The sequence below is a fragment of the Melanotaenia boesemani genome, chromosome 15, assembly GCF_017639745.1.
Source record: "Melanotaenia boesemani isolate fMelBoe1 chromosome 15, fMelBoe1.pri, whole genome shotgun sequence".
Taxonomy (NCBI): Eukaryota; Metazoa; Chordata; class Actinopteri; order Atheriniformes; family Melanotaeniidae; genus Melanotaenia; species Melanotaenia boesemani.
Window position 1 is genome coordinate 21,445,130 of NC_055696.1, and position 25,571 is coordinate 21,470,700.

General features: G+C 39.3%; 1 protein-coding gene across 17 annotated transcripts in view; it reads left to right on the forward strand.

Moving 5' to 3' along the window:
* The window catches only part of dlg2 (discs, large homolog 2 (Drosophila)), a 136,102-nt gene that overhangs the window by 75,165 nt on the left and 35,366 nt on the right, over positions 1-25,571 (forward strand). For 12 of the 17 annotated variants that reach the window (XM_042007506.1, XM_042007508.1, XM_042007511.1 and 9 more), the window contains 7 exons: positions 16,780-16,833; positions 17,257-17,307; positions 17,566-17,690; positions 21,980-22,149; positions 22,461-22,597; positions 24,697-24,841; positions 25,052-25,217. In XM_042007506.1, coding sequence (XP_041863440.1) covers positions 16,780-16,833; positions 17,257-17,307; positions 17,566-17,690; positions 21,980-22,149; positions 22,461-22,597; positions 24,697-24,841; positions 25,052-25,217 — 848 coding nt within the window. The remainder of the gene's footprint in view (positions 1-16,779; positions 16,834-17,256; positions 17,308-17,565; positions 17,691-21,979; positions 22,150-22,460; positions 22,598-24,696; positions 24,842-25,051; positions 25,218-25,571) is intronic. The other 5 variants (XM_042007507.1, XM_042007512.1, XM_042007513.1 and 2 more) reach the window with 1 other exon arrangement.

Below are 25,571 nucleotides of genomic sequence, written 5' to 3' on the forward strand. Positions count from 1 at the left end.
TTATACAGGCAGTAGTTTGTAAGCAATTATTTTATTTTATTTTTTTATTGAACATTTATTTTATCAGATAAGAAAACAACTGAGATCAAGATCTCAATTTCAAGGGTGACCTGGCCAAGAGGTCAGCAGCACACGTCACAATAAATAATACATACGATAGTGTTAATGGGGAATGTAGGGAGATAGCACTACAATGTTATTCATTCAGCAAATTTTCACCAAAATGAATTTTATCCTGCCTTTGCTGGGTTGGTGGATGCAATTTTAGGTCCTTGAATGCCTAACAAAGAAGTTCCGTGGTTATTATAACTACTTATTGTAGTTACTACTTATATTTGCTGTGACACTCTGAACAGGAGTGACCTTTACACTATATCTTCTTTGTGCTTATAGACAGAAATTTAGTTGTCTTTTACATGATGTGAACATTTTAAAGCTGTGGTACATGCTTATTTCCTTCAAAGAACAGATTTAATTTTATTAGAAATGTCTGGTTCAGCTCAGGAACAAAGTCTCTGGCTTCAGAATTTGTGATATCAGCAAACAGTGAATCGTTATCCACTCGAGTCAATATAATATAATGGGATGAAACCTGTGATTTCCACCCTCCTCCCTGCATGTGTACAATCTAGACTTGTCTACATGTGTTTATATTAGCCAGAATTTTGGCTGCACACCTACAGTCTCTAAATATTAGCATACATCTGTTTTTGCTGGGACACTTTTCATCTGTTGTTGCTGAGCATCATTCGCGGAAGTCTTCTTTCACAGCTGTTGTTTTGTTCCTTTTTAACTTTATGTTTCGGAGGCACAATCCTTGTTGTGACATTTCCACCATCTGGAGGTCTTTGGCTCCTTCCGTTGCTCTTTTGTCACACTTGAACACACCCCTCCTGCTTTTGTTCTTGTGGTCTGGCTCACCAGTAATTACAGCATCAATCCTGCTGATTATATTGTAGTCATGTACAGAACTGTGCTAAATTCTTCACACACACCCCTCATTTTATATATCCCGAGGAAAACAGGAAATAGATTCAGTGATTTACTGAAATGTCCAAATATCACAAATAAATACAGTAAATGAGGCAAAAAACAGAGTTTTTAATAAATCAGTGTCCAAAGAAAAATGTTTAAAGGTCTTTAGAGAGGCTGGAGAACTATTACTCAGCACCATTTTTAAAGATTACAACAAAGTCTTGATGCTTGGAGCGAAATGGAAAGAAATGAGGACAGGGTGAAGGTTTTCTATTGTAGCAGTGCTGCATGTAATCTGTGAACACTTGTGGTGTTTGAGTTGATCAGATTCTTGTGAACAAAAAGCAAAACGACCCTTTTCAGCTAATGTTTGTGGGCATGGTAAATGCATATTTGTTTTTGTAGCTAAAACAGCTTCTGTTTTACCCATGCTGGGTATAAAGATATTCCAGTCAATCTGCACAAGTAACCCTAGTGCATTACATTTGTAATCATTATTCCCTACATATTGTTTTGTTGTGGCTCAGGAGAAACAGCAATCTTCTTCAAATTAAAGGATCAGAAATCCTCCGGCTGCCAGCCTCCATGTGTGAAGGTGTCATTGGATAAAATATTAAACCCTAAGCTGACTTGAGGCATTGATCATTGTGTGTTTCTGTGTTTACAATAAAAAAGCTATGATTATGTGTGTGCGGAGGGAATCTGACACAACAAAACATAAAAAGACGACATAAACTGAGACATTATGGAACACAATCCTGCTTTAACTTTTCAAGTTACTTTAAGTAACAGTAACAACTTTTATTTTTAATTCAATATTCATAAACATTAGGGCAAACTCAGTGACTTACAATAAAAGTTGAAAGTTTAATTTCTCAGGTGATTTTTATTTCATTTTCTTACAAGGTATTCTTATTGTTTTTTTGAGATCACTATAGATTTATTAAATGTGGTCATGTTCTTTTATCCTTTTTATTTATTTATGTATTTTTGTGTCTCAAATAAAGATGAAATACATTTTTTACATATATAATGTGATTGGGCGCAGGGGATCTGTTGAGGGGATCCAGTTTGGTGGCCTCAGGATTGGGTCTCTGCTCTTTGAGGATGATGTGGTTCTGTTGGCTTCATCGGGCCGTGATCTTCAGCTCTCACTGGAGCAATTCGCAGCCAAGTGTGAAGCAGCTGGGATAAGAATCAGCACCTCCAAATCCGAGACTATGGTTCTCAGCCGTTAAAAAAAAAGGGTGGAGTGCTTTCTCCGGGTTGGCAATGAGGTCCTGCCCCAAGTGGAGGAGTTCATGTATCTCGGGGTCTTGTTCACGAGTGAGGGAAGGATGGAGCGGGAGATCGACAGGCTGATCGGTGCAGCGTCTGCAGTGATGTGGACTCTGCATCGGTCTGTCGTGGTTGCCTGAGCGGGTGCCAGCAAAAGCTGGATCCTCTCATAGAGAGGGGCGTAGACAGGCACCACTCATGAAGATTTAACACTAGAAGTCCCAGGAATTTTGATGTCTCCCTAAAGTCCCAGAGAAGGGTCGAAAGACCTTTAGTCCAAACTGACGACTCTGCTGGCAAAAATTAGCATCTCTTCATTTGTAAATGCAGCCATTACCTGAGGAATGCACCCATTGCATCCAGCCCCTCCTTGTTACCTTGAAACGTCTGGTAAATTCTGTGGCAGTGGGGGATGGTGGGCTGAGGGGGATAAATAGTAGCTAGCTTCACCTCCAACAAATAGAAGGAAGCAAAATGCAGAGGCGGCTTACAACTCAGCAGGCATTGGACCTGATCCTCAGCGATACAAACCCTTGTGACTCAGATGGAGAAGAGATACAAATTCAGCTGGATTCGGACTCTGACTCTGAGCAGTCTTCAGGTAAGATTTGAAACTATTATTGAACTTTTTGGTATGACAAATTTCTTTCTTTCTGCTTTGTCCTGTACTGTGAGTTGCAACACTGGAATTTCTCCATTTTGGTACAAATAAAGGATTTTTTTAATCTTATTTCCAAAACATCCTATTTTCGTCCTCTGAAATTGTGAAATTGTTTACCTTGCAGATGATGAGACTGCTCCACTGCCAGAAAAGAGGGCTCGGTTGGGAAGTGAGAGGACAGAGATGGCTAAAGATGGCACAGTGTGGCATGAAGAACAGCTGGGGACATGTCTCAATTTCACCCCAATAGAACCATACGGCACAGATGGAGAGCCAACTGCTAAGGCCAGAAGAAGTATCCGGACTCGTCTTCAAAGCTTCTTCTGTTTTATGACACTTGATATGCTTCGTAGCATTCAAGAATGGACCATTCAGCATGCACGGCAAAAGGAGCAGGCAGATTGGTTCATGAACCTCCCAGAACTAATGGCATTTATTGCAATTATTATCTTGCGGGGGGTGAAGAAAGTTCCATCACTACGTGACAATTGGTCAGCAGAGCTGGGAAACCCACGAATCACTGCTACTATGGCCCGAAACCGCTTCCAAAACATCATGCAACACCTACGCTTTGATAACATGTTCACACGCAGTGAGCGAGTGGAGACAAATAAGTTTGCTGCAATTTCTAATCTGTGGGAATCTTTTGTCAATAACTGCATCAGATCTTATAACCCTGGTCGACACATCACTATTGATCAACAGCTTTTCCCGACAAAGACTCGCTGCAGTTTTCTGCAGTACATTGCAACAAAACCGGACAAATTTGGCATTAAGTTTTGGCTGGCTTGTGACTTGAAATCAAAGTACATTTGCAATATCCTGCCATATCTTGGCAAGGACCCCAGTCGTCCCAGTGGAGAGAGACTCTCTGAGAGTGTAGTGATGAGGCTGATGGAGCCGTTCATGGATAAGGGCAGAACTGTAACAACAGACAATTTTTTTACATCGCTGTCCCTTGCGCAACGACTGCTTAGCCGGAAAACCACCATCCTTGGCACAGTCAACAAGATTCACCGGGAAATTCCTCAGTCAACTAGACAGAAGGACCACACTAAATTCACCACTCGAGTGTTTTCCACCACTGGTGCAACACTCACAGTATATGCGCCGAAACGGAAAAAGACTGTCTATCTTCTCAGCAGCATGCACAATGTGGTTGAGACTGAGAATACCACCAAAAGGAAGCCAAACACTGTCACACAATACAACACCACAAAGTGTGGTGTGTGTGTGATGGACCAGATGGTGCGGGAGTACAGCGTGCGTGCAGGAACGCGGAGATGGCCAGTCGCCGTGTTCTACAACATGATCGACATGGCGGCACTGAACGCTCATGTTCTTCATAAGGAATGCACCGGAGTGCAGGAGAGAAGAGTGGACTTCCTGGTTGAGCTCGCGAAAGAGTTGGCCAACTCTCATGTGAGTCAGAAGAAGGCACATAAGGAGCAACTGCTTCAGCAGCAACCTCCCACACCTAGCCCTGGGAAAAGGGCAAAATGTCAGGTCAACCATCGATGCAAGAACAATTGCGCAACTGTAAGATGTGTTGACTGCTACAAATACACATGTGGCAAATGCAGGATGGAGATACCATGGAAGTGCCAAGCATGTTTGGACTTAGCACAGACGGACTGCTGAAAGAGCAGAAAAGCCATTCACACAAGGGCATGCCACTGTAGCCTTGTGTAAATATTTGTGAAATTGTTTCATTACTTGCATTATTTTAACTGTTTTGTTGTTTTTTTTATGACAAAAATAAAAAGCATTGGAAAAAATTCACAGTTGTTCTTTTATATCTTTGTCATGTTGACATTTATGCCCTCTTGACTTAGACACTAATGCTTCTGGGCATTTTACTCACAGACCCTGCCTGTACCACCACAATCAAAAAATGTTCATTTTAAATATTCAAAATTGTTCATTGCTTGGGCTTTTTGGACATAAGGTACATGAACATTGGGTTAGAAAGTTTGAAAAATTTGTATTTTTTCATTTGTATGAAAAGAGGAGAGCTGGACCTTTTAAAGTGATTTTTTAAAAAAATATGAATTCATCATTTTGTCATATCATTCTAAATTGTTTGCTTTTTTATTGAAGGCCCACAATGATTATCTTTTTTTTTTTCTTCTAAAAGCACACAAATGTGTCGAGGAGGTATATATCATATATCATATCAAATATATTTTTAATTATTTGAAATATACTAGAATGCAGGAAAACCTTTCTGAATCTGTTTGAGGTCTACTCCAATCTCATACTCAGGGGACCAAGCAGTGTCTCAAGCCAAGCTTTGGGCAAAAGTTGACAGTCCAGTTTCAAGAGTCTACAGTGTCTCCCCTAAGTATGCGCCCTCCTGGGGTGTGCCAGTAATTGACTCGTCTACAAACAAAAGAAGCTGTTCGCAGCTTAAGACAGGATTTTAGCTAAAATCCTACTGGTCAATCGACCCATCTCTGGGTTGTAAAGGTAGAAAGGTCAATTGACCCCTCTCTGGGACTTCTAGTGTTAAAAGTTCAGACACAGAAACAACCCGTTCTCAGTAGAGCTCACTAGATCCATATTTGGAATGGCTGAAATGAAGGACCAAGGCTGAATTTCTTGTAACACACTTTGAAAACAATGTTGTGGGAATTAAATCATATTATATTTAGCAATCTGAGTGAATTCAACCGCAACAACTCATGGGATATCATGTTGACATAAACCTACCATATAGTGTTATATTAACAGTTATAAATCCAAAAGGTGCTAGCTAAATTACAGTATTAACAGTTATTAAATTCCACAATTAACACATGCTGATGCTTTTGTGAAACCGAATCAAGGATAAGTTCAGCAGGGATAACCGGGAAATTCTAACATAATCCCTCATCTCAGTTTCGGAAATCAGATCTTTGGAACTAAACTATACCACCACTTAAACAAAACAAAATATACCAGTGAAACAGCAGCGCCCTTCTGTTGTTTTTTCCAGGTGGTTGGCAAACAGTTTAGTAAAATTGACGCCACCTTGTTAAAACAATAGCCTCTTCAAGATCAAGATAGATTATTTAACCTCAAAGGAAATTCTTCCTCTTCACAGGTTCTTACACAGCTGCATATATAGACACATACACATAATATACATGAAATACACAACAAAAACAACAATAAACAAACCGGAAAGGCATTGATAATAAACAGCAATAACAATGCAACCAAAAGGGAATGCAAACCCAGAATAACAATAAATAAGTGTACCTAAATAAATAAATGAATAAAACAATTCTGGTGGAACTCTGAAATAAGGATCATAAGCTCAAAATTGTCTTTTAATAGATATTTATTAAAACCTTTACAAAGGGATCAGACAGAGTGCCATGAAGTCTGCATGTGTCTGACGCAGAAGAGTCGGGTCAGTCACTGTTTGAGTCCTTCAGGTCAGTTTAGGGGAGGATTTAGCCACATCCATTAGTTTGGAGCTGTAAAACACAAGTTGTAAAGAAACTTTCTTGTTTGTGCAGTTCTGTTTTGTCTTAGGAATGCACTCTGTTAACACATAAACAAGCACAATTAGTCTTTTATGTAGACAGAAAATAGCATAAGACAATTGAATGTGTATGAATAGCCCATTTTCTGACACAATACAGTCACATATTCAGACCATAGTCACTTAAACTTTTCTATATCTACAATTCAATTACTTTAAAGTTTTAGAAGTTTTACTATTACATCCCGAGGAAAGTCAAGGGAGACAGGGAGTAACACAACTCTAGAAGATGCAAATCAGGAGACAGTCTTCAGTCTTATATTTAATGTTAGCATGTGTCAATTAAAACGCAGAAAGGCAATAAAGCTTCTAATGGAAGTTATATCACTTTTGTTTTTCATGGCGAGACGTCAAACTTTGATGTCTCGCCCCCTCTACGCCCTTTCTCCTATTAGGAAACTTTTGATAACTTTTAAAGACACATGCCTTCTGAACATTCTGAGCCATTTTGGTGACAGTACAATGAAATCTCTAGGAAGAGAGGGAGAGCCAAGGCCAACATAACAAACAAAACACCCATAACTAGAAATAAAAAGGACAACTTACCTAACCACAAAAACAAAAGTATATAAACCTACCCTAACTTTAACATAAATGGGAGAAAATGACACACAAGGAAACTAAATTAATCTCCTCCTACAAGGCCAATCTGGAAAATTGAAGAAAGTAAAAGTATGGAAATAAACAGAACCTCTTAAATAAGGAGTAACACAACAAAACCCTAACCAGCAGACAAAACTAATAACCTGGCCCACACCAGGTGGTGTGATGTGATGGCAAAAGTAACCAGAAGGCCAAGATGTGCAGGTCCTGAGTTCTTTTGTAGACCACTCCCAGGCATTGATTGGCTGGAAGAGACCACCACTTAACAGCGGTAGGAGGACCTGGAAAACTAGCAGGATACACAAACCACAAGGAACCACATTCTTATATAAAATACAGTTTAACTGAGGACATCACTGAAGGAAGAGAAGAAAAGAAAGAGAGAAAAAGAGAGCAAGAGATAAAACGAAAGTCAACATCAGACTGACTTACTGACTGAAGAGAGCTCTGAGAAGAAACAGGATCCAAGATGGATGCTGAATTAGCTGTAGTGAGGTTGCACCTCCCGAAGAAAAACTTCAGAAGTGCTTCTTAGGCCCTAGATTTTACACTAGAAGACTGCAGCTTAGGAGAATTGTCAGTTCTTGGCTTTGTACAGCAAACTGAACAAAATAGGTGGACTCAATTCAAGTTATCCAGTCACCGTTACTGACCCCAGGAAGAATAGCTGATGCAGCATGCTGCTGACGCTAATGGGGATCTCAATAAACATAAACATAAACATAAACCGTCCCTGATATAAAACTGTATACAGCACTGTAAAACCCATGCGGGTGGGATGCAGCTTTTTCTGTTCATTTAAGGCTGAGCCAACATCCTCTGCCTGGTGACATGAAGATGTGACGTATTTAATAAGTTTCAGCTTTAAAAAGTTTCCCCTGTCTATTCACATTTAACTTATTATTTACCAATATCTAAACTGTACAATGTGGCTATTGAGGTGATTGATATCCTATAATGGTTTAAGTAATGCTGTTTTTTAAATGTATTTTCAGATAGCAATTGGTTTCAGTGATCCAAAGTAAAGACCTCAGGCTGATTCTGAAAAAGACAGCTGTGCAGAAACTAATGTTTTTTTTCTTTGTTTTTTTTTTTAAATAAATGATAAAATAGTGTAATACGTCATGATTATAAGTTCATCTAAGGCTCGGTATGGGCAACGCCCTCTTTTTATTTCAGAGTTGTTGAAGCTGTACTTTTCCGCTCTGACCCTCAGGTCAGCCAGTCAGAGATGACCCATGTAAGTCTGCATAAGCTGGAAGTCAGATTATGCTGCATCATTAGCTGAGTGAAGGGAGAGGAGAGCAAACACAGCAGAAAGCTACTTTATCCAGGCCCTCAAACAATATGTTTATTCAGTTAGAGGGCTGGCTCTGTAATTGGCAACAAAAGCTTCTTTGTCTGAACAAATATGAGATTTCATATGAGATACACACATTTACTTTGCGAACCATACAATCTACTATCAGCTATCATGAGGGCATCTTTCAGATCAAAGGCAACGATTATGGTCTGTATGGTCATTCAGGAACTATGATACTTGTAAACAGTAGCACTGAAGTTGCCAAGGTTCATCAATGAAATGCACCGCAAAGTGAAGGTATGGCACGGATCTTCTGCTCGACCAGTAATCAGCTATTTTTGCACTTTTTACTGTCTGTTCACCAAAGTTTGGGGACATAGCAGTTTTGCTAAATTATTTCTGACTAGACACTGGATATCTCGAGTCCACATAAATTTGCACTATTTTTTGGTGTTGGAATTGGTGATATTATTCCATAAGCCCTATTTCCACTAAGGGGTCCAGCTCAGGATGGAACGATTCGTTAAACCGTGATCTTTGTTGCTTTTCCACAGCCAATCATACTCCTACCTGGTAGGCGGGGTTTAAGCTGGATAGAGCATCAGCTGCATAGCAGCATGACGTCATACCAGCGTGACACAGAAACAAAGGATGAGAATGGTGGATATCCTGTAGTTTGTGTTCTGTCTTCTTGGCATGTGGCTTTAAACAACAAAAAATCCATAGTATATTTAAACTTGGAGCTGTTCCCGCTTTGTTCTTATTGCTGAATCGCACAGGGAGTGATGACTCTTTCAACCAGATAGTGGATTGGACTGTCAAACTTCATCCTTTAGGGTTGGATTAGTAAGACAGGGAGCCCAATAGAAGAGTCCCAAAAAAAGTAGGACAGGTCAGGTCGGATATTCTGGCACCTTTCCCAGTTTTTTGTATTTTTAGAAACAAATAAAAATGCCAGGCCCCTGGGTGGAAACCAGGCTTTACACCTCATTTTTCTTGACTGTTTTATGTGCTCATCTGCTTAATGCTTCAGTTAGAGGTTAGTCAACCGTGTTGAGTCAGCATGCTGTTTATATTCCTTGCACTCTTTGATGTGGTTGGTTTGCAGATGATAAAACATGGTAATTGAGAAGCTCTGTTTTACAGTGACGAGTTTTGAACATATCCTGGATATTGCAGTCATTTCACCCACATCAATCTTAAAAAAAAAAAAAAAAACACTGACTGTTTACTCCCAGCTAGCATAACCCCACATAGCTAACTTATGCCGGAGGATGCCTAGGGAGAAATCATGTGCTCATTTAGATCCACTACAGCAAGTGGCTTCTGCTGAATCTATTCAGCTAATATATGGTGTTTTGTTGGTTTTGTGAGGTCATTTAAAAAAAAATAAAATAAAATAAAATAAAAAAAAAATAAACACTCAATAATGTCAGTTTGCACACTGCTAAAACAGCGGTGACAGTATTATTGGTGGTATTGTGCACCTCTGTTGTGCAGTGTTTATTTCAAACAGAATTTTCATTCCACCTAATTCACACAAACATAAACTAACTGTAAAACACTACTTGGTTGCTGCATCATAAATGATTTGTATTTGCTTCTTTTTCTTGGTTTTATGGATTTTTTGGTATTTACAAGAAGCCAAAAGCTTTACATTCTCTGTCCTTACTTTTGTATTTTCTGTGCTTTTTTGTCTCCCTCCTTTTTTCTATTCCTGATTTACCTCTCTATGGTTATTACTTTTCTGATGCCCTGGTGGCAAAAGCAGCCATTTGGTGTGTGGGAAACATCATTTTCATAATGGACCTGCACTATAGCAGCCAAGTGTGTTTTTAAGAGGGCTGCTGTCAAGTTTGTGTATGTGTGTAAGTGCACCAGGGTTTTCTGTTTGACTCTTGACTTTTGTTTCCAAGCCTTTCAGCTGATCTCCTCTGAGCTATGTGCAGTTTTTAAGTGCTGCCAAACCCTCAGCAATGGTTAAGTGAGACTGGTAATCAGGGTTATCCAGCAGAATTTTAAAATCATGAAGCAAAAAATGTTGCTGCTTCGCAACCAAGGCCTGAGAAGTATCTGCATTTACACATCCAAGGAGGATGACTCGAGGGCCAGTGTGTGAGAGGTGGTCACACCAAGATGAACAAGGAAATAAGAAGAACTGATGACTAAGTGTAGTTACTACAGCATTTAGCCACTCAGCTGGGTAAGGGGAGAGATCTGTTTATAACTCACTTGTTAAAAAGCCACCGTCCATGTTGGGTAAAGTTCCTGTTTATTTTCAATGATCTTATGGTATGCAGCGATGACAGATCACATTAAATAAAAGGTGCAAATAACAAAAAAGTGATAGTGGTAAAAAAAACTGTGTCATTCTCCCACAGCCAAGCTAATTGAAATGCCCCGCATCACCTGTGGCTGCAATTTAATACGCCTGGTGGATCACTTCACTGCCACACACTGTGATAACACAAAACAGCAAAAATTAAAGTGACAAAAACAACAAAAGGCTCCTACACTAAGAATTGGGAGCCCTTAGTTTTTCTGTACATAAATCAAAAGTCTTTCAAAGAAAGCCGAGTCAGTTATGGCATTCCCCAAGGTTCTGGTCTTGGACCAATTCTGTTTTTACTTACATGCTTCTTTTGGGCAATATCATCTGAAAACATATTAATTTCCACTGTTATGCTGATGATACCCAGCTTTTTTTTTTTTTTTTTTTTTCTTTCAATTAAACCACAGAAAACTTATCAGTTACTCAAACCAACTTGTCTCTCTGACATTAAGGCCTGTGTAAACTGATAATTTCTTCTACATGCTGAAAAACTTATACATGCTTTTATCTCCTTAAGACTTGATTGTTTTGGCCTTTGCCATTTTAGCCGGTAGTTCCAAAGCTTTCTTTAAATTTCCTTGATCCAGACTTCTGCAGCCGAAGTGCTGACCACCCCAGCCAGGTTTGATCATATCTGTCCAGTTTCAGCCTCCCTTAACTGTCCGGTAAAGTTTAGAGTTGAATACAAAACCCTTCTTCTTATCTACTAAGCCCTTTAACAGTTTAGTCCCATCAACAACAAAATCTCTATTCCCAGAGTTCTGGTCTCCTTAAGATTCTTGGAATTTCAAGGACCAGAATGGGAGGCAGAACCTTTAGTTTTCAGGTTTATGGAGACAGCTGCCAGAAAACTTTTTTAAAATCAAGACTGCCCCGCTTCTTTACACACACACACACACATGTAGAGGCATGCACGTCATGCTGGGTGGAGCGGAGGTGGCCATCTGTAGGCGCTGCACAGCTCCGCAGAGGCACGACGCGCACCTCTCCCAGACCTGATGTGCACCCCTGCTACGCAGACGGTTATGCGGATGTACTCCCTCATGATTGGTCAATTTGGGATTACAAGTTTCTGGATTTTTGGATCTTCTCACTGAATTTGTGTAGTAACCGCCATTTTTAAAAACAACACCCAGTGGATTAAGTTGATGAGAGACTGATCGTATTATTTTTTGTGTTTTTATCTCAAGTTAATAAAGACACTGACCCTTAATGGACGCCAACACTCCTGGGGGGTGGCCAGTCTGCTGCATCTGAGTGGGGTGTGGTGGGAGGGGTGGTGGCTGGGGCTGGTGGTGTGGGCTTGCTATCATTTGGTGCACCAGGGGTGTCTCCCTCAGGCATGGTAGAAGGGTCATGTGTGATGATGGTGTGAGAAGACAGGTATGAGAAGGGTAGGAAAAGGGGAGTGATCGATGTTGCCCTAGTTCCTGGGGTGTGCGGCTGGAACATTGGGGTGGGTGTTGACCCACGCCGGGTGGTCGTCTGGGGGGGGGGGCTGTTCCTCTTGGGCTTGGTGTGGGCCCTCTGCCTAGGGGTTGGGGGGACATAAAGCTCAGCAAGCCAACTATGACTCTCAACTTTATGAAAAAGAGAAGTCTGAAGCCAAATCTTCAAGGTAGAGAGGTTGTCTGCTTCCTGAACCCAGACTGGGAGCTGCTTCCACAGAGCTGCCTGATAACTGTATTTGTATTTGATTTAACTCCCATTAATGTGATCAACTTGTAGTTTCTGTGTTTTTTAATGCTCATTTATGTTTGTTATTGGCACTTGAAACTGTCGGTCCTCCTCTTTTCCTGACGTGCTCCATTGATTTGTCTCTAATCTAGTTTTGGCTGCCTGACAGAGCCATCTTCCCTCAGGCATTAATTACGGCCCCATGTGATTTATATCAGGGGGCTCCAGCACCCAGCACTCTCTCCTGCCTAATCCAATCAGATCTTTGTTTGCAGCCAGCTACTGCAGCTCTCACCCAATCAGATATATTGAGTATGCTTTGCAAGTGTTTCTCCTGAATTTTAACCCCCTCCCCTGGAGCAATATCACCCATCTGTTCCCCACAGCTGTGCTGCATACATTGTTTTAAAGTTCTTCTGTTTGCTGGACGATTGCGCTTTGTTGCACCAAAACGCAGCTGTAAAGAGGGCTAAAATACCCATCATAAAGCATCAAATCACTCCAAACTACTGCTCATGGATAAGGGGTTGATTTTTCAAAAGAACATAAGCTGATAAAGCCGATGGATGGATTATTTTACTTCCACAGAAGTAGGAATTTACTGAACTGTTTTTTCGGTTGGATGTCTTTGCTGTCGCAGGAAGCCTGATTGTTAGTAGAAGCTGTTTGGCATGGTTGGTGATCTCTCTCACTAAGGGGGTGTTAGGGAATACAAAACCAGGTTCATCATGAGCTTTATAGGGAGGCAGCGGTGGGAAAGTATGATGAACAGATCGTTCCTGGGCTGTGGTCTATATGGAGGAAGTGCACCAAACCTCCTGTCTCCTTCATGCGCTGAGGGATTTGGGTCCCTCAAGAAGAGACTATCTATAGACATCCTGCAGAGTTTTTCCACAGACCTGGGGAGCATAAGGACAGGGCATTTGAGCCCAATGAGATGGCCTTCTCCAGCTACTGTCTGCAAGTGGAAACAGACTCTGATGGGGAAACTGAAGAAGAGACACTGTGGTACTCAGGATCACTCACAGGTTAGGAAGCTTGCACCTGGCAAAGGACTGGAAACTTCATTCCTTCCATTTTAATGTTTTTAAATTGATTTTCGTTGCTACCCAGACAGACAGATAAAACTACAGATTGGCCTTTTAATTTGTAAGATGGATTTTCTTTATTTTCATTTTAAATCAGTGAGACCAGCCGTACACAAAAATGATGAATCATCTACTACAGACCCCTTACACACATGAAATTCATTACCCAGCAGGTTACCCAGGTTAGATTTTCTATGTTAAATTATTTGGACTTGGTGGCTGTTGATTTGTCACATTTAGTTTTCACCACTGTTGTGCTAGTTACTGAGAAAAGTAACTAGTGACTTCATTAAAAAAGTAACTCAGTTACTGTGTTAATTACTTACTACTGTTGAAAGTAACTTTTAGTTACTTTTGTAAAAGAAAACTATTAAAAAATTCTCCCATTAATATCCTTATTACACTTAAGTCCTTTTTTGCAAGTCCAAGTCATGTGTCAGTCTTTGACCTTATGTCCAAGTCAAGTCTCAAGTCACTTTTAGTTGTAACAAGTAATCTGCCATGTAACGCCTGCTGTCTGGTCTGCTTAGAAGATGCATTTTAATATCCAAAGAATTTAAAATCCATACTCATCCTTTATCTACCAGCATTTAGTAATAGAACTGATCTGTAGCTTAAACTGACAAATGCTCTGTCCCTCTCCTCTGGACAACATCCATCTTGACCCAAACTGCAGTTCATATAATTTCCCTAAATATAAAGAGGAGGGCCAATATGCTACATTTTAGTTCAGGATCACCAACTGCCCTGCAGGGTTTAGACATTTCCCTGCTGCAACACATCTGATTCACATGACAGCTTGTTGTCACGTTCTGCACAAGCCCATTAATGACCCTTTAAAAATATGACTCAGGTGTATTGCAGCAGATAAGCATGTGAAATCTGCAGGACAGTGGCGCCACAGGTCCATAGTTAGTGATTCCTGCACTAGTGCATCAGAAAAATCTTATTTATTTATGTCTTTTTAGGGGCTTGAAATAATTGTGTGAGACTTGTACAGAACATATTAAATTTAAACTTTTTAAGATTTAATTAAAAACTTAATATTCTATTAAATTTAGATCCAGTACTTCCAGGCTCAATAAATATTCAGTACATTCCTAAATCAGAAACAGTTGTATTTTAAAAACAAGCAGACCCAGTAAAGCCACATTGTTTAGTGGGTCTGATCCCAGGCCAACATGGCAAAATCATTAGTTTATGTACAATTGTTCATTAAATGTCTTGTTCTTCTTCTGAACACATTCCGTGGAGCCAAACTGGTTGTACAAAAGTAGTGACAACCTAACATTTACGCCACTGTGGCTTGTTGCTAACATAGATGCTAAAATTAGCTTCTTGTTACAGAGACCAACCTCTCCAGATGTGTTTTAAGGTGGAGAAAGTCGATGTGGTGGATCCAGCATTCTGGATTTTTATACCACAGACATTCCAGTTTGCAGCTGTTATACTAGCTCCTTTTTATTAGGTTTTTAATTCCCAAAGGTTACAATGATGCTGCAGCTACAGCTGCGTTGATTGGTGCTGTCAATGTTTTGATTGCACGTGCGTCCGTGTGATGTTATGTCAGTGTTACGCCTGGGAAAATGACAGCAGATCGGAGAGAAGATCCTAAAAAAAAAAAAAAAAGATTCTCATCAAGTTTAAAATCGCAAGTCCGAATTCAGTCTCAAGTCTTTTGAGTGCGAGTCCAAGTCGAGTTTCAAGTCAGTGGAAAGGCGACTTAAGTGTGATTCGAGTCAGAGTCCCAGACTCGAGTCCCCATCTCCTCCATCTTCATCTTGTCTGACACAATGTGTTACACAAGTGTGTATTGTAGATAATGTGTTGCATGATGTGTCTAGTCCTGTGTTATTGTCTGTCTATTAATGTTGGAGATTTTTGGGGGGTTATAATGTAAATGTGTGCAACTTTTATTTGTGTAATGTTTATGCAAACATTGTTGATGTGATTCAAAACAAACAGATTCTGTCTGATACCTTAAGTCCACCTTTGGCTGTGCTCTTTGGTGTTCCTGGGATCTTTTAGAGTCACTCTCCCAGTTTGGAGGTCATGGCCACAAGTGCTTCGATTACCACTGGCTACACTGTTACTTTCACTTCCAACATCTTTTCAACTGCTCCCTTTAACCCTTATATTTGAAATAAATACTAAAAAGAAAAGTCTTGGCATTTTCAAGATTCTCATGGTCTTTCTTCTTTCTGTCATTTCGGATCGCTTCATCTATCAATGCTGCCTTCTTCTGTGATCTATCGGCCACATTAATGTCCAGCTAGTCAGCCATCACCAGTTTCAGTCTGGAGGTGGATGCCCCACAGGATCTTCGCACTATCATTTCCCACCTCCTTAGATTACATCTCCCATCTTGACTTTAGGACTCCCAAACATAGTTCAGATGATCCTGTACAGTGATTCTGGAAACACTGCTGTCCTGGTGCTTTTAGACCTTACTGCAGCCACAGACACATTGGACCACCAGACATTTTGACAAGTTTGACAGTGTATGTAAGCATCAGAGGCATCGTTTTAAACTAGGTTTTGGTCTTACATGTGCAATAGGACTTTTTCTGTTCAACCAAGGCAGCAGGTCCACTTAGTTTTAGGGTCCCACAGGGATTCATTTTACATCCGCTCCTTCTTGGGTCTAGATTTAAAAAGCATGACATTTCCTACCACTGATTTGCAGATGAAGTACAAATTTATATCTCAGGTTCAAGTCCCCGAGGTCAATCACTGGGCCCTTTAACAAGCTCCTTCCCTCTCCAACTGCAGGGTGCCGAAACATGACAGCCCACCGCTCTCTAGTAAATCTAGACATGGGTAAAATGCAGAGCATAATTTCCCAGTTTAGATTAATAAGGTAAAATCTTAAAAGTATTTATAAAAATAACTAAATCAGCAGATTAGCTTTTTTTACTTGAGGTTTCTTAGAAAAGTCAAGCCCTACCTTTCAAGCAAATCTTCCAAGATTTAGAAATAGTCATGAATTTTCTCGTTAATTCCCAGCTGGGTGATTGTAACTCGCCATTGTTCAGACCTGCCGTTTATTTGTAGCTTAAAGCTTGTTTATAATGCAGCTGTTGGCATATTGATGACACAATCACCTCAGCCCTGTGCTCTTTACTCTTCGCTGACTTCCCGATCATTTCAGGATCAGGTTGAAGATTTTACTTGTTTTTAAAGCTTTAAATGGTGAGTCATCATTTTTAAAGCTGCTAAACCAACACGATCCACTTAGAGCTCTGAGGTGTTGAGCCCAGCTCCTGGACAATGTTGGGTCCTCGATAATTGAACCATGTGATCTGAAGCTTTCTCTGCTGTCTCTTACAGGCCAGCCCCGCTCCAATCATTGTCAACACAGAAACATTGGAGTCACTTCCTTTTGTGAGTCTTTTTATGATTTTTAGTACAGGATTAACGCTTGCAATTTCAGTTGTAGCTTTTCTACTAAGCATGTTAGGTGTACTACATTTTGTTTGTGTAACTTATTATAGTCATTGGTCCTCTTTGTTAATGAGATCAAGTTAACAGTTAAAGATTTTTCATTTTTACTGGTTATAAATTTACTTTCTCCATGTTACAGTAATATCTACTGGTGTTACCACTCTTTTAAATGTTCGCCTGGAGTTGAGGCTTTTCATTTGAAATGTTCAAATGACTTTAATATTGAGCCACAACTTGCATCCATCAGGCATGAAAATAAGTTATCACTGTTACGGGAATTAATTCTTTTTTTTGCAGAATTGTTTAAGGAATTTTTTAAAATGATCAGGTTAATTTTTCTTTTTCTTCTTCTTGTTTTTAAAGGTCAACGGCACAGAAATCGAATATGAGTTTGAGGAAATCACTCTTGAACGAGTGAGTATCTCAGATTGCACAGCGATGTGTTTAATCTCAGAAAAATCTGAAAGAACTGTGAAAAATGAGGTCGATACGTTACATCTTCAATGTTTATCTTGTCAGACTGTATAGCTCATCAGCCACTGCCTAAATTGTTGTAGAACGTTTTTTTTAGGCTAGTTTTCTTTTTTTATTTTAAACTTTTAGGAAGCTGTTATTATTTCTGTTGACTGAAGACATCTCATTCCTGGTGTTTCTGACTGTTTTTGGCCTCAGGGTAACTCAGGTTTGGGCTTTAGTATAGCTGGAGGGACTGATAACCCACACATCGGTGATGACCCCGGCATCTTCATAACCAAGATCATCCCTGGAGGAGCCGCAGCAGAAGATGGACGCCTGAGGTTAGTCACTCATCCTCCATTTATTTATTTAGTGACTATCGTTGTTTTAAAGATAAACTACAGTCAGCATCACTTTTCTGTTTATTTCTTGTGTATTTCTCATGGTTAGAAAAGCTGTAGTGACTGAATGAAACAAGTACAAACATAAACAGTAATTCAGCAAATAAATCAAAAACTGTTTGTACAAGTGAAAGTCAGTATGTGGTTTTAGCAGCTTTAACACAGCCTGGATCTTGAGTTTGAAACATTTTTATGCTTGAACAGGTAAGTGTTAAGTTGATTTAGAAGTCAATTGCTGTTGCTTAGGACCTATTTGAAAGATTGGAAGCAGAATCTGTAGAAATGAGGGCTGGATCAAGACTTTTGGACAAAGCTGAATATTTGGCCTTGAGCAGCATCTGTGATTTCTTACGTGTGCTTCACAATGCCTTTTATCCTGGAAATTTGTTTCTTTTTCTGTTTTTATCCATTAGCATGGCCAAAAACGTCAGAAACAAATAAAGCACACAATAGCAAACCTTCACAACTCAGTAGCTTCACAGTTGAGGTAAATGTTTATAAAGAAAAAGAACTGAGTGTTAATCTTTTCCCTGTCGAGGCAGATTTTTGGTACCATGTGAGTTACTGAACATATATGACACTAACCTCACTGTGTTTGGGTCAAACTGCGTCCGTCTTAGAATGATGCTACTGAAGCTGTTTTTTTTTATAGAATTAGCTAAGTCGGGATTTAGAAGAACCAAGAGTTGCTTTCTGCTGTAGTTTTTTTTTTTTTTTTATATATAATTCTTTTTATTAATATTTACATATATACACTACTGTTCAAAAGTTTGGGGTCACTTCCCTATTGAATCCCATGGCAAAGTGACCCCAAACTTTTGAAAGGTAGTGTCTAACAAACAATAATTAACAACAGACAACAACACCCCACAGTCCCACCCACCACCCATTCTTACAGCACCAGCTTATCATAACAAGGAGAACAAATTGTACAAAGGAAAATCATAATAATAACATTTTGGATATAAGCAACAAACATACAGTTTGCAGTTGACAGATAACCATACAAACATGTATACTGAAAAAATACTCTATATCATACAGATATATAGTAAAAGAAGAAAAAACAAAATAGGTGGCTAATAAAAAGGTTTAATGAGTTACAACATAATCAGACTCCAGACTCGGTTGAGAACAGGTTGCTAGGTAGCATAAAATTTGAGATTACTACCCTGCACTGAGTAGCAAATTTGTTCCAGAGTCAGACATTGCACTTTCTGCTGTAGTTTGTCCCAAATAGAGATGTACATCTCAGTCCTTGTCTCCCCAGAAGTGGAAAATTTTAGATTCGGTGCATTCAGGCCTTAGGCTTAGTTTTAAAAAGCCTTCTAAAAAGCAGAAGGGTTTATTTTGGGAGGAAAACAGTCGACTAGAACCTTTTTAACTCAGCCTCCGAGTAAACTAGAAATATTAAATTAAACCTATTTGAGAGGTTAAACCTTCATCTGTAGTTGTAAATGATTGGATTTGCCCTCATATTCGTGATGTATTTATTAATACTTTGTTCATCCATGTGTCTTTAAAATGAGGTTGAAATGTTAAGGGTTAAAAAGTGAAAGCACTGATAGTGCATGTGTCGCCTCAGGTCTGAGTGGGTTAAGGTCACCATCTCTCTGAAGCTCATTGATTCCTTTATGATGCTGTCAGGCACATTGACTGGTGATGGAGTGTGTTTCATACCATTTGCTGAATCTTTCATTAAACTCCTTCATTAAAAGTTCTGATCTCTGAGCAGAATATTCAGATCACCTTTCCAGTCTCACTGGCCACAGCTTCAATTTAGTTTCACATGATTTTAGAGGAGTTGCTACATCTGTCCTCTGCTTTTCAGTTATTTTATGCTATAGATTATAGCTCTCTAGTAAACACTCTTATTGTATTTATCAAACATTCAAAGACAGAGATGGCTTATTTATCTGTTTCATGCATGCAAAATATTATCCAAACAAGTCATGGCACATAACGGTAAAACATGGAAAAGATCAGGATAAAGTAGCACAGATATGTGGTGTATACATAATTATGTGTTCAAGAAAATAGATTTAAGACATACCTTAATTAAAAACTTAGAATAAAGTAACCCAATGTAACCCTCTGAGGCACGTGCCTTTTCAGGCCTTGAAAATTGCATATCCATAATAAGACATCATGATTTATATCTCTGCAACCACAAGGTCTATTTGAATACTTTTAGAGTTATAATATAGTAAAGGAAACACTTGTGAGATTTGTTAAGATGTGTAAAATTCTGTATATGTGTTACTGGTGATGGATAAATTAAATGGTACAAAGCATAAATGAAAAAAGTTTCAGGCTTGCCTAAAACAACCTGAAGAAGTCTTTAGATTATGCATCTGTAGGTTTTAGTATTGACAGTTCAGGGGAGGTCTCAAAAATTGCCATTTTGGCCATTTTACTACTCACCATGTACAGTTTATTTTGTTTATTTATTTAATATAGTTTATTTGTTATAGACCATATACAGTAAAAACGTGTACTCAGACTGAGGGGAGATGCAGTGTACCAGATTATAGCTTTCTAGCTAGTTTCCATCTGCAGTCAGAAATAAAAATAACATATGAATAAAAAAGAAGGCAAAGAGGATTTAAAATGGATAAATAAAGTACATTACAAGCATATGTTTGGCAAAGTTCATCCAGGTTTTTTCCTCTGAAGTTGCATTCTTTCTTTATAAGCATCAATCTGTCTTAACTTACAAGCTAAAAGGCTCTCAATAAAAACAATAATAAATAGTCCTGTGATTCCATAAATGCTGGATGTTTCCATTGGGTCTCAAATGACCACTGCACATGCTCTGTGTCCCCCTCACATCTAAACATGCAGTTTGATCATTCATTAACCTTTAAAACTCCACTAGACGCTATCCACTTAGATTGTCAATAATTTCTCAGGAACAGTAGTGAGTAACTCTGGGGGGTAAATTGTGATCGATAGCTTACCCTTTAGGTGATCTACAGAATTTTTCCAGGCGTTAATATCCATCCAGGTTTGCATTCCAGCTGTAAAATGTAATATTTATTCAGAGCAAATCCACAATTAGTGATCCATTATAACACTATTATTTATCATTTTTCATCATAAAAACAGATCATTACAACTACTGTGTTGCTAAGAGACCTTGATTTTGACCTGGAAATGATAATAAAACCTGACTCAAATTAATGGCTCATTAGCAGACTTGTGCAGAGCTTGTCAGAGAGCCATTTAATTTGAATCAGGTGTGTTGCGGCAGGGAGACATCTAAGACCTGCAGGACAGTGGGCCTTGAGGACCAGGGTTGGTGACCATTGCTTTACTGGACAGGTGGAAATGCTATAGGCTACTAATTTTCTCTTTTGGAGAATATAAATAGTGGCCTCATATAATAAAACCTTGAACACAGTAATGCTTCATTAATGCAAGTAAACACAGACAACATTTAGCATTCTGAAAAAGTTTTATTCACTGTTTTTTAATGTTTTCATTGATCTCAGCATCTTTTATATTTTCAAGTGTGTAAAATAAAGAATTGTGACATTCGGTTGCCAGTCATGGACTATTATTCAAATAAGAAACAAACAAAAATAAAAGAACATTAATCATGAATGTTGAGTCCATTTAACAGCGGCGAGGTTATTGACTGCTACTGTGATCCTCTTCCATGTAGCATTTTGTTCATTAACTCTAGTTTTTAGGCTGCCAAATAGCACCTCTATATTCTTTTCCACCACTCTAGTGAGGCTTTCAGTCTCAACCTCTGAAAAGTTTTTTCTTTTTTGGCAGAGAGTCTTCTCTTTGTGATTTGACCTCACTGGGCGAAGCCTCTGGACCACGAATAATTACGAGCGTAACATGTAAATGACGATGGATTTCAGCCCCCGCATTTATCAAGGCCCGATCATTCCTGCGCTGGGATTGGTCAGATACGAACGTTTCATAAATCACACGTGCATCCAATCGTAAGATCCTTCCTGCGATGAAATGTGCTCTTGTTTCCACATTTGTTTGATAAATGATGGCCACTGTCTGGATGTTGACTGGGATTAAAGGGGTTGAGCTTCTACATGCATTCATACCTTTAAATAACAAACAAACAAACAAAAAACAAGGTAGACCAAAAAGAGCTAAACAATTAAATAAATAAATGGCTTGAGTTTTAAAGATTAATCCTGCGAGTGCAGCGTTGCTCTAAGGATAACTAATCACTTTGACCACTGCTTCTCTTCCAGGGTGAATGATTGCATCCTGCGGGTGAACGACATAGATGTGTCTGAGGTGTCCCACAGTAAGGCTGTCGAGGCTCTGAAGGTTGCCGGTTCTATTGTTCGTCTGTATGTTCGGCGTCGCCGGCCAATGTTAGAAACCATCACTGAGATCAAACTTGTCAAAGGACCAAAAGGTGGGTTCAGATGCACATCAAACAGGACTTTTCCCTGATCCTGATTTAACATAAGAATGTCTTATTGGAAGAAAAAAAGATCTGCAGATTTATATATGATATTTAAACTAAACATTAAAAAAAAACTTTATATGAACTAGCTTTAATATTTACACTCTCTGATTTATATCACTTAAAGTGCTACACATCAATAGCAGTAGATGCAAAAATTGCATACATACACAGAACTCTGTACAGTGACTGTATGTTATGGCACGCATCATATTGTCTAAAACTCACTGTCTTCTTCATGTCTACAAACACACACACAGGCCTTGGATTCAGTATTGCAGGTGGAGTTGGAAACCAGCACATCCCTGGAGACAACAGCATCTATGTCACCAAAATCATCGATGGAGGGGCAGCACAGAAAGATGGCCGACTACAAGTTGGAGACAGACTGTTAATGGTGAGCGGCTGGCATGATGGAAACTGTCACATATGAGAAAAGCATATGTGGGTTTGGGCTGCGGTTTAAGGTTAGAGTTAGGAATGAAATGGTAATGATTTGGTGTATGTTTACACATTAAATGGAAGCAGTTGATTCATAAGCCGTGTGTGTTTTTGCAAATGAACTACAAACAAAGAAAATAAGGGTAACATCCTGACCAATGATTAAAGCATCACGTGATAGATATCACCCTTACCTTTTCAGGTCTAAAAATTAAATACAACCACAGAAGATAACCACCACATGACATATTACATTGTGGGATTATTTATTTTAACAAAAACTGAGACTAAAACAGCTTCACTGTGTAACCAAGTCCAACCTCACTGCTTCCATAGGAGCTCAGATGGTAGTAGCAGCCAGTTGCTGATCATCATTAGTGTAAATTCTTCTATAAAAGTATAATTATGCACAATGCCTTGGAGGAAAGACATCAGAAATTACCTCAAAGAATCAATCATCGCTGCTGATCAGTCTCATAAGAGTTATGAAATAATTTCCAAACTATCTGGAGTCCAATTATCCTACAGAGAGAAAGATTATTCACAAGTGGAAAACATTCAAGGCAGCTGCCAGTCTTCCCAGGAGTGGACGTCCAGAAACTTTCAGCCCAACATCAGACCCTGCAATGCTCAGAGAAACTGTAAAAAGACCCAAAGAGCTACATCTCAGACTCCAGGCCTCAGCTAGCATGTTAAACGTTAAAGTTCACTACGGTCTAATTAGAAAAAGACTGAACCAGTGTGGCTTGTTTGGAAAGACTGCAGGAGACTCTTCTCTCTAAAAGGAACAGAGCACAGCTTAGGTTTGCAAAGCTGCATGTGAACAAGCAACAAAACCTGTGGAACAATGTCCTTTAGACAGACCAGACCAAAGTGGAAATGTTTAGTCAGAATGCACAAACAAACCAACAACATTTTAGCACAAACACCTCATACCAACTGTCAAGCATGGTGGTGGAGCGATAATGATTTGGGCTTGTTCTGGAGCCACAGGAACTGGACACCTTGCAATCATTGAGTGGACCATGGACTCCTCTGGATACCAAAGTATTCTAGAGTCAGATGTGAGTCCACCTGTCTGACAGCTAAAGCTTGGTTGAAACTCTTTCATGCACCAGGTCGATGATCCCAAACACAGCAGCAGCTCTACAACTGAATTGCTGGAAAACAAAAGAATCACGTTGTTGACATGATCCAGATTAGTGAGCTGTGCAGAAATTAATTCTGCTAACTTCAATGAACTGGACCAAAATTTCTTCACAATCATGTGAGAGACTGATAACATCAAACAAAAATACAGAATTGAATAATCCAAAACCCTTTTTTCAGACTTTCCCCCCAAAGCCACGGCTCCAAAGCACAGAAACGTGCAACGCTTGTTCCTGAGGGTTCACGAGCACTGGGCAGCATCGATTCACTAACACTCTGTTCTTGCTCTGCTCTCCTTCAGTGTTTTTTCTTGGAAGTAGCCTTCTCCAAAACAGTTTTTCTTTTCCGACTCAGTATAGGCACCTTTTCTTCCATAATGTCCCTTAAGTTTAAATGCGTATTTTGATGTAGTAAGCTAGCCAAGCTCTGGCTCTGGCTTTGTTGCCTTTACAAGTGCTCCAAGCCTTGAGAGGGGTACACACAGAAGGGTTGAGGGGGGGAGGAACAAATGGCAGTTAAGTTTGAAAGACATATCACCTACCAATCTTTTATCCTTTAGAACGGGTCGGTTAAAATTATTAGATGGTGTTCTTTAGTCCTGTCCATTCCACAGACTATTTTTTTTTTTTATTTTTGTGTTGAAATATTTAATTAATTGGCTGCAATCGGGGTGTGAAGGGAATTTTAAGGAATATAGTAAAAAATGCTTCCAGAAAACATCTCCTACCCTACCTTTAAAGAAGCTTCTACAACCTGTTGAATCATAAGGTTGACTTAGTATTCCCACGCTGCTGCACTTTAATTTTGCTTTTATTTGGGTTTCCTATTTCAATTCGGCAGTAATAAAACCTGAGAAAAATTGTCAAACTTCTGAGTTAATAAAGGATTACATGTGTGTCTGCACAGGTAAGCAACTGCAGTCTGGAGGAAGTTTCTCATGAAGAGGCTGTGGTTATTCTGAAGAACACATCAGATGTGGTCTACCTAAAGGTGGGAAAACCCACCAGTGTGTACCTGTCAGACTCATATGGGCCTCCTGATGTTACACACTGTAAGTACCTCCATTTAGTTTTTGACAAGTTAGTGAAAGTTTGGAAAAGATTGCCAGGATTATTCTTTAAAAAACTTGATGACATAGTTGATTTACCAACAAATAATCCAAACCCCACACAGGTTCAAGCTGCTTTTATGTCTCATTTATTTTATAATGGATCAGCTGGTCTCAGTGTGTGCAGATTATACATGTTTTTATTTCTTGCAGGTTTTTCTCCCGCCATGGAAAATCATATCTCTTCCCCCATCAACAGTGGTACACTTGAATACAAGTCCGGCCTGCTCTCCATCTCCCCCGGGAGTTACTCCCCTCTCCCTAAGCACATACTTGGGGAAGAGGATATAAACAGGTTGGATGGTTTTTCATTCTTACGGTAATTATCTCCCTTCCTACCACAACTGCAAGTAGTAGCTTTGTCCACCCCTTCCTTCTGTTTCCTTCTTGTCTTGACTCATCTGTGTTTTTATGGAAATTTAATAGCCATCAAAACCCATCAGTAGAAGACATGGATTGTTCTTTTTTTCTTGTAAAAATGACTAATTCCAACAGTGTAGATTCATCTGCTTGCCCACACATTAACCTTGATACTCCATGAAGTACCTTCTCATCACATGTAATTATTAATGTTTATAGAACAGATACAGGTGGAAGCTGCCAAAGGTATCTTTTTATAATTTCTATAGTATTTCCTAAATGTTTAAGCAAAACAAAAAATATCTAAACGAAT